The 9,026-nt window shown below is 39.4% G+C and overlaps 1 protein-coding gene across 1 annotated transcript; it reads left to right on the top strand.

The window, feature by feature from the left end:
* Positions 1 to 4,165: 4,165 nt before the first annotated feature.
* LOC121944212 (E3 SUMO-protein ligase ZBED1-like) lies at positions 4,166 to 5,731 on the top strand. The gene has a single exon (XM_042487937.1). It carries the CDS (start codon positions 4,166 to 4,168, stop codon positions 5,729 to 5,731), a length of 1,566 nt encoding a protein of 521 aa, XP_042343871.1.
* The last annotated feature ends 3,295 nt before the right edge of the window (positions 5,732 to 9,026 follow it).

The following is a 9,026-nucleotide window of genomic DNA, read 5'->3' as shown; positions in this document are numbered from 1 at the left end:
CACTTGAGGACTAGTGCTTTGATTTAATGTCAGTTTTCAGGTATTGGCCCCTCTTGTCTAACTCTATTTGTTTTACTGCTGACTGAGGGCTTCTCATAGTGGCTGACTGTGCCTTTCCACCCTCTCTCCCTTTGTTAGCCCACTGTACCACTGGCACACAGGCCTTCAATGTCCATTATTTGCACCTTTGCTGGCTAAGCTTCTTCTGTTCATGCTGCACATATGCCAGATTTCCACGCACATCAGTTATTCTTAAAGAAACACATTTCTAAAACACATTGTGCTAATAATCTTCAATACAACGCCGTTGACATAATACTCTTTTTTTAAAATCACTAGCTCTGGGTCGGTCATTACTGGGAAGAATCTACTGTAGCATACTAAAAGTAATACATTTTCTGATTGTTATTGTACCCACATTTCACATCAGTTACATAAAAAAACATTTAAACGGTCTAATGCTGCTTTTTGCTGTCGTCCATGGTGTGTGGTGTGGGAGGATAAGCATTTGCTCTTACACACACGGAGCAGAGGAGAGGCAGACAGTGGAAAGTTGGTGGGGGCTGCAGTCCGCATTGCTGTTCATGAAAGCTTTGCAAGAAAAAACACCTGTGACAACTGAGGTTTAACAAAGAATGGGATCAGGCTCTGCATAGCTCAATATAGTAATCCTGATCAGTTAAAAAATGCCTTGATCGACTCCAACACTGATCTTTGAGATCAGATCAGGACATCCCTAAATGTTAGGCCTACTCATTACTAATTTTCCACTGTGAACACACAATACTAAAAATACAGTACAAGTTTTTATGTATTACTTGCATACTTGATTCAATTACTAACTTGAAAGACAAGGAACAGTGTTAACTGCAGAAACAAGCATAACAGATAAGCAACGAAATGTTAACTGAAAAAGTAATAAACACTGACATTATCTTTTTAGGATAAATGGCACAGTATTTATGAAAATATGACTCTTTATATTTGCAATTCTGAGTTTTGATAACGCTTAATAAATCGGAAAATCACTTACTATCACATGAAGGGGGGATTGGGACACACAGAATGTCTTTCTGCAGTACTCTGTCAGGAAATAATTTCTGCCAAAGAGATATTGTTGGCACGGTATATTGACCAGGGAGTTTTTAAGCTGTATGGAATCCGAGCATTTACAGAGAGTTATTGGTGGACATGACCTGACTTTGGCCTCTGTGTAGAGCTGAGACACAATGGGGAGTAAAATAAGATGGATCCCAACCAACTAACAACTTAAGGGAAAAGCCAGAGATATCCCAACACTATGTTAACCCTGTGGAATTCTTTTATAGATGGTACTCTATCCGTTTTACCACCCAACAAGCACTTCATCACTTGTACATAAGGCGGGGCTGAGAGGTCTAAGACCCAATCTCAGGCCGCTAAATTTCTTTCTAACTTCACCCATAAGGTAGGGCTAAGTGCCGGGATGGTGGTGCAGTAGTTGGCATAGTTGCCTCACAGCAAGAAGGTGCTGGGATAAAGCTGCTTGCAGTTTCCTGTTGGCAGCGTTCAAGACACACACAGGAGCAGAGGGCTGGCTGGACCAAAGAACAAAACACTGGTCTTGGCCAAGATCTAAGGAGACTTAAGACTGTTATTGGCGAAACCAATGGCCAAGACCAAGAAAGACTGAGGCAAGTTCAAATTGGAGAGAATCCATAAAAAATGTGTTGGTTTATTCAGTTATAGAATAAAAAAGGAAAGCCCGGAGCAATTTTTAGGAGACCCAGAGGGGTGTAACTCTACAATACACTGCAAGAACAAGTACTAAGAAGGAGAAATACTACGAGAGTTCAGAAAATGACAGAAACAAAAAAACTGAACCTAAATGAAAAAGAGTAACTCAAAACAAAAGTTTCAAGTCTGTTTAACCTACAACCAGACCCAGCGTCAATCATGTGGTAGGTTTGGGTGTGGTAAGAAGTGGGCTCTGTTGCACAGAACACACCCAATACTGAAGTCACAGAGTACTGACACACCCTGGAGTAGACGTTTCATCATCGCAGCAAGGTGCGAAGTAAACCTGGATATTTTGGGACTCTAAAAAGTGCTAAATGAATCCAAAGTTCAGTTTCTGGTTTGAATTCAAGCTGTTAAGTAAAACAATATAGTCAAATATATTGGATTTACCATATGTACAAAGAGTTTAATTCTGGAACATAATTACACCAACAGTTATTATTATTATTAGGTTAAGGCATTTTGTTTCATTACAAACTGAGCCCTACAGTGTAGCAGTGTTCACACCGGCAGCAAATATGGCGTGTAAAAAAGAGTTAAACATGTGGTTGATTACTTTGACTGAGAACATCACATTTCCCAATAGGCCTTGATTGTGTCTGTCATTTCAATGGAATGGAGCAGGTCAGGGTTAATAAAATATAAAATGGAGTAAAAGTAGCACTATGTGTCTCCAGGTTTCCTCCTGAGCTACAAACTGTATAATTTCTTCTGTAATGGCTATAAAATGAGCAAAGCAGTTTATTGAGACTAGACATTTACCTATTTTTGATAATATTCACCTAATTTGATAATGAACACTTCCAAAGCTAGAAAAGGAAATTACGCTTTTTCCTTTTCATCTGTTGTTTTGAAGTTGGGCTTGAATTGTCTGCGTCTTCCGTCTCATCTCATCTCAGCCTTGCTTCTCAATGCCTCCAGTTCTACCTTAATGCAACAAAAAAGGTCAAAACCACAAACTTTCATCGAATTTGTTTAGCCAATAAAAGTCAAGAACGGACCACCACAGACTGCCTCTTAATTGGCAGCTCTGTGCGGCACTAATGTGATTGGGGCAAGGGAGAGCCATTTTTTAATGCGCCTCTTTAGACTGAGGACTTGTTATATACTCATAATCCAATTGCCAGAGAATAATCCATGTGACTGAGAGGTAAAACCCTGCTGTGGCTGGCAGGAGCGTTTCGTGCAGAGAATCCTGACATGAGGAAATCAGTAAAGGAGAAGTTACAGAGAGGTTAGTTATAAGATTATCTGTGGCAAATGTTAGAGATTTATACACATAATTTTGCTACCCGTACCTATAGTCAAAGACAACTGTTTTGCTTATGAAAATTCTTAAGAAATACAACTGTTATGAGTTAGCACAGATGCTGCACTGTGTCACATTTCAGATCCACTCTAATTTCTAAGGATCAGTTTAGGGCTGAAACGATTCCTCGAGTTATTCGAGTAATTCGATTACTAAAATGCGTCGAGGCAAAATTTTCTGACTCGATGCTTCGTTTAAGCCACTTCCGCTTTTGATGCCGACATCCGCGCAAATTGTGGAATGCAAAATGGAGACGGAGACCGACGGAGACGAGCGACAGGGAGAGCAAAGAAAACGATGTAAACTGTCGAAAGTGTGGGACCATTATAAACTAAATCGGGCGAAAAACACAGTACAATGCGTGCACTGCAAAACAGAATTAGCTTTCCATAATAGCACTTCTTCAATGCTACAGCACCTGAACCGAAAGCACCTGCCGTACGCATCAAGTTTGCCGAGCGGATCCAACAGGTAGGTCTAATGCTAATGTCACGTTCACAAAAGTATTTAATTTAGATCAGTGATTGCTAGTATAGATTACGGCACGTAAAGAACATACACGTAGCTAAATAATGGCTGATTAACTTAAATAATTGTAGTGGCCACATAGGGAGGCATTATGTGAAAAAGTGTATTAGTGAAGTGTTGTTAGAAGATTACACAGAAAATAAAATGCTAGTTACTTTACGCTTCATTCACGTTATTATTATGATTGTGCCACATAGCATACACTCTCTCTCTTTCTGTCTCACACACACACACCACACCAGAGGTTGTCAGACCTGGTCATTGTCTGTTATTTATTTGTTTAGGTATATTATATTAACGACAATATATTGGGTTTATTAATGTTATTTGTATTGCAGAGAGTAGGGTCATCAGTTGTAGATCACACCATAATATGTACATTAACCATTAATTTAGGCCTAGTAATCAATGAATAAATAACAAAATTAATTATACTCTACTACTTTTTTTTCCAGTAAATCGCAAAGTGGTACTTTGGACAGCTTCGTACAGAGGGCTCCATCATGTTCAACTGCGCAAGCTGCAGAGTTCACAGACAGCATTCTGAACATGATTGTCACAGACATGCGCCCACTGTCCATGGTGGAGGATGAAGGATTCCAGAAGATGATCTCCGCTTTCAATCCAAACTATGCGCTTCCTTCAAGAACCTATTTCATGAAAATGATGGAGAAAAAGTACGAGGACATTAAAGGCAAGTTAAAAAACATGCTAAAAGAGACTGACAGCATCGCTCTCACAGCCGACATCTGGACAAGCGTTGCTACAGAAGCATATCTGGGTGTGACGTGCCACTTTCTTGGGGAGGACTGGGGAATGGAGTCCCACAGCCTGACAACAATGCCCCTTGAAGAGAGACACACAGCGGCAAATATTGTAGAGTGGATTGAGGATGTGATTGCAAAATTTGACATTCCACCAGAGAAAATCAAAGCTGTTGTCCATGACAACGGTGCTAATGTTGTAGCAGCAGCTAAGATTTTGGCAGAAAAACATGGATGGGCATCAGTGCGATGTGCAGGACACACGCTGAACTTGGTGGTGCAGGGCGCTCTGAAGAAAAACCAGGCTATCTCTAAGTGTGTAGCTGCTGCAAGATGCCTTGTTGAACACTTTAAGAAGAGCGAGCTAGCATGCAGCAAACTAAAGGATAAGCAGCAGCAAATGGGCACACCATTACACATGCTGGTGCAAGATGTAAGTACTCGCTGGAACAGTACTTTCCACATGCTGTTCAGGCTGCTGGAACAGAGATGGCCAGTAACTGCTGCATTATCTGACCCAGCAGTGACACCAAGAGGAAAACACTACCTTGATCTCAAGCCTGAACAGTGGGATGTGATTCAGGAGCTGAACCAGGCCCTTGAGCCATTTGAAGGAGCAACTGTGTTTCTGAGTGGGCAAGAATATGTTACCCTCTCTGCACTTCCACAGCTTGTGCAAAGTCTTAAGAAGTCCATACAGACTCCAGCCTTTGAGACTGCACCAGTCAAGTCATACCAAACTGATGTGACAGAACAGATCACAGCAAGATGGCAAGGACTATCTGTATTTCAACCTGAATCAAACCATGTCCTACTTGCTGCTGCTTTAGATCCCAGGTTTAGGAAACTTAAGTTCCTGTCTCCTGATGAAGTTTTCAAGGTCCAAAGCACAGTACAAACCATGGCACTTGTTGCCAAAAAGGAAGCGAGGCAGAAGAATGCAAGTGATATTGGGTCTCCCAGCACAGCACAAGACATGCCAGTAACACATCAGGGGGATGTTAAATCATTGCTCGAAAAGATACTGGGGTCATCAGACTCAAGCACCAGTGATGAAGAGGATGAGGAGCAGCAGTTGAGTCAAACTGTCCAGAAGGAGGTTTTGTTGTACTTTGGAGAACATCCTCTATCCAAGAAGGGGAATCCGCTGTCATGGTGGAAAGCGAATGCACCACGCTATCCAACACTGTCAAAGCTAGCACAGTCCTTCCTGTGTATCCCGGCAACATCTACGCCATCAGAGCGCCTGTTTTCTGCAGCAGGGAATATTGCATCAAAACGTAGGGCGAGCCTCAGTTCTGAGCATGTTGATATGCTTACTTTCCTTCATTGCAACCACAGGCTCCTTTAAAGAGATGAACACACACACAGACACACATCAGTGTGGAGAAAGACATTTAATGTTTATTATTATGCCTCAGTTTTACCTTTTAATTTTTATTTATACCTTCTTAAAAAGTAATGTGAAATTACTGTTACTATTATTTATTTTTGCACTTTAGAAAAACAAAAAACAAGAAGAGTGTAATGTGGCAATATGTTTAAGTTTTTTTGTCAACTTTTTTTGTCATCTTTAAAATCCAGAATGTGCCAATGACACGTAAATGCACTCTGTTCTTTCTTTAAAGAAGCAGCTACCAGTTCAGTTATGTTAAGTCTGCCAATAAAAATGTTTATCTTAAGAGGAATTGAATTGGTTGTTAATTTAACTGACTTCTATTATTTTCTCTGTCTTGTATTACTATTAAATTAAGCTCAAGTAATTTAATGAAATAAAAAAAAAAATAGTATCCGATTACTCGATTAATCGTCAGAATAATCGATAGAATACTCGACTATTAAAATAATCGTTAGCTGCAGCCCTAGATCAGTTGTTTGTGTCAACAATCTGTACCCCTGAGCTCCATCTACTGTATTTACAGTATGTGAGCGCACTTCTTTTTTCATACATCTGTTACGTACACAGCTTGAAGTAAATATCATCACAGATACACTACATTACTGCTGATTAGCTGTTGACTGATAGTAGGTAAGGATTACTGTGGAGTTTAAATCTGACGGTGGGACCGATCTCAGACATCAGTGCCTCTCTTTGGTACAGAAAATATTCCCTTGTTTTTGCTGGAAATATGAAGAAAGCTCAATAAGCGATGAAATTTTCCACCATGATGCCCAACTGTGACAACAACAATCTTTTTAGTGCTTGAGGTTTAACAAAAACATTTGCTGGTACAAAAATACTTGGTGGTTCCTCAGCATGTGGCTGTTTTTCTGTTTTAATGAATGGTATGTCCCAATTGCTGTTTCCCATTTTAGGATGCCAAATTTAAATAATTAAATTATTTTGATTTTACTGCTGTTTTGTACCACAACTAATGTACAATACAAAAGGGCCAGTGATTTATCAATAAATCATATTTAAATCTTTCTTTAAATGGAGTCTCTCAAAGCTGGGAAGTTTGTAACCACATGGCTAACTTGGACATTCAGCAACTGCAGAGTAGCTGTGGGCATGGCATTATTGCAAGTGTTCCTCACAGGCAGGAAACTCTTCTCCTCCCATGGGCACACTCTGTGGATGATGCATTTCCTGTTTATTTCTTAGGCCACCCCTGTAACTGTGAACACCACAAAGAACCTGGACCAAATCCAAATAATCTTCACAAGAATCAGAGAAATGTAAAGACTTTGTGACCCTTCCCTCCACATGTGAGGTTTCACTTTGTGATTATTCATCCATACCAGTAGCAAATGTTTCCATAAAAGTAGCGCCTGTTTCCTGTCTCCCAAGCAAAAGCAGACATTAATCTAATACACGTCAAATTGTGATCTCCACATAAGATATGGGTTCATATGGCAACAGCTTCTCGAAACTCCTGGTAAACATTAGTGACCTCAGATCATGAGTGTAACCTGGACATGGAAGCTTAAATGGATCCATGTCTAGGAAACACAAAATGTGTATCCACCAATGTACAGTATTATTTTAGAGAAGCATATGCTGTTGGAGTAGTTTACCATAATATGTGCTCCTTCCACTATGTGATTCATCACATGTCAAGTTTAAGACATTCAAAATGTCCATTATTTATTACTTAGATCCGCCTACAGTCAATACAAGTTGGTTTTTTTTTTCTTTCGACACATGAAAAAGCTGTTTTTACTTCATATTTAATTCTTGGTACTCTTAAAGCTGCCAAATGTATGTGTGAAAGGTTTGTACACTTGCCTAAGAACAAGCATTCTTACTTTCAGAAGAACACAGGTGCTTGCACAAACTGTGTACACAGACTAACATACGCAAATATTTCCATTGCAGACCACAAAAATCCGATATAAATCCTTCAGGGAGGGTTAGTGGGAGGTTGACTTTTAAAAATAGACACAGAGTTGCTCTATGAATTCTCCATTAATTTTACATGTTGAAACACCAGTGAGGAATTCTGTCATTATCACATCCTACAGGATTCACTGTTGATGTAACATTGTATTTCATGACATTTCTAGTGGTGATGTCATTGATTTAGAAATCATCTGACCTTGATTTTTCTGAATTTGTTTACTTTTTGTTCTTGCTTCACTTTTATGTTTTTTCTCATGATGCGGCTATAATAATCCACCTTGTCAATACTGAACAAACTTTCATGTGATAAACTCACTATTGATGGCCAATTAATGTTTGTGACCCTCACAATTTGATCAAGTCAATTGGGCAATTAACAGTTAGTCTTTCTAAATCTTTCCAGTAAGGATAAGACCTCTGGGGTTCAGTCTACTGTAATGTGCAGTCTGCCATGATGGATATCGCAGAACAAAATGTTTACTATTGACACTGAGGACATTTGTGTTTATTCAATCATTAAAAAAAAGAATTACAAACAAGAACAGATGAGATTGAGTTATACTGACCTAAAATGTCAGTTCATATCCATGCTTATCTCTGAAACATCAGTATCAACAGGAACAGTTATGCAGTTCTAGATCCGCCTCGCCTTCTCATGAAAATGAATAAATTCAAGCAAGATCCAATGGGACAAATAAAACAAAGTGCAGAGAGGAAGTACACTTAGTAAATCTGACATTTTTTTCAATTTTATGAAGCAGCAATGATGTGATAGTGCTTTATATTATTTTGTCTCTTATACTGTATGGGGTTTCATCAAGGGCTCACAGTGCAGCTACATTACTTCCTGTGCATGTAGGGACTGTTTGTTTATGTTTGTACATTTATGTTGATGCAAGTGGGGTGTATACACAAATATTCATTGAAGCATGTCGGTGTGTACGTGTGCATGCATGTGCATGTGCTAAACATAATTCCTTCTTTATTAAGAGTTAGTGTAATATGGTTTATATTTCGTAGGTCTTTACACCAGCGAGAATCAGAGGCAGTTCTGGCCCATTTATAGTACAGGTGCCAGACTGGGCCCAGTTGTTCTTTTAGAGGGGCCAGTTAAATTAACCCTGAAGCTAAGTGATGAACTGAGTGTTCATTATAACAGCGGCTTGGGAGAAGAAAAAATAGTAAAGAAACCAAGTGAGATGGCCTCAAAAAATAAGTAATAAAGAATGACACACAATGAAGCTGTCTACACAGACTTGCATTTCACTCATGCGCTACATGAATATCCATAAGTCTATGGTTT

This window comes from Plectropomus leopardus, chromosome 1 (assembly GCF_008729295.1).
Source record: "Plectropomus leopardus isolate mb chromosome 1, YSFRI_Pleo_2.0, whole genome shotgun sequence".
Lineage (NCBI taxonomy): Eukaryota > Metazoa > Chordata > Actinopteri > Perciformes > Serranidae > Plectropomus > Plectropomus leopardus.
This window is presented reverse-complemented; position numbering and strand designations above follow the sequence as displayed.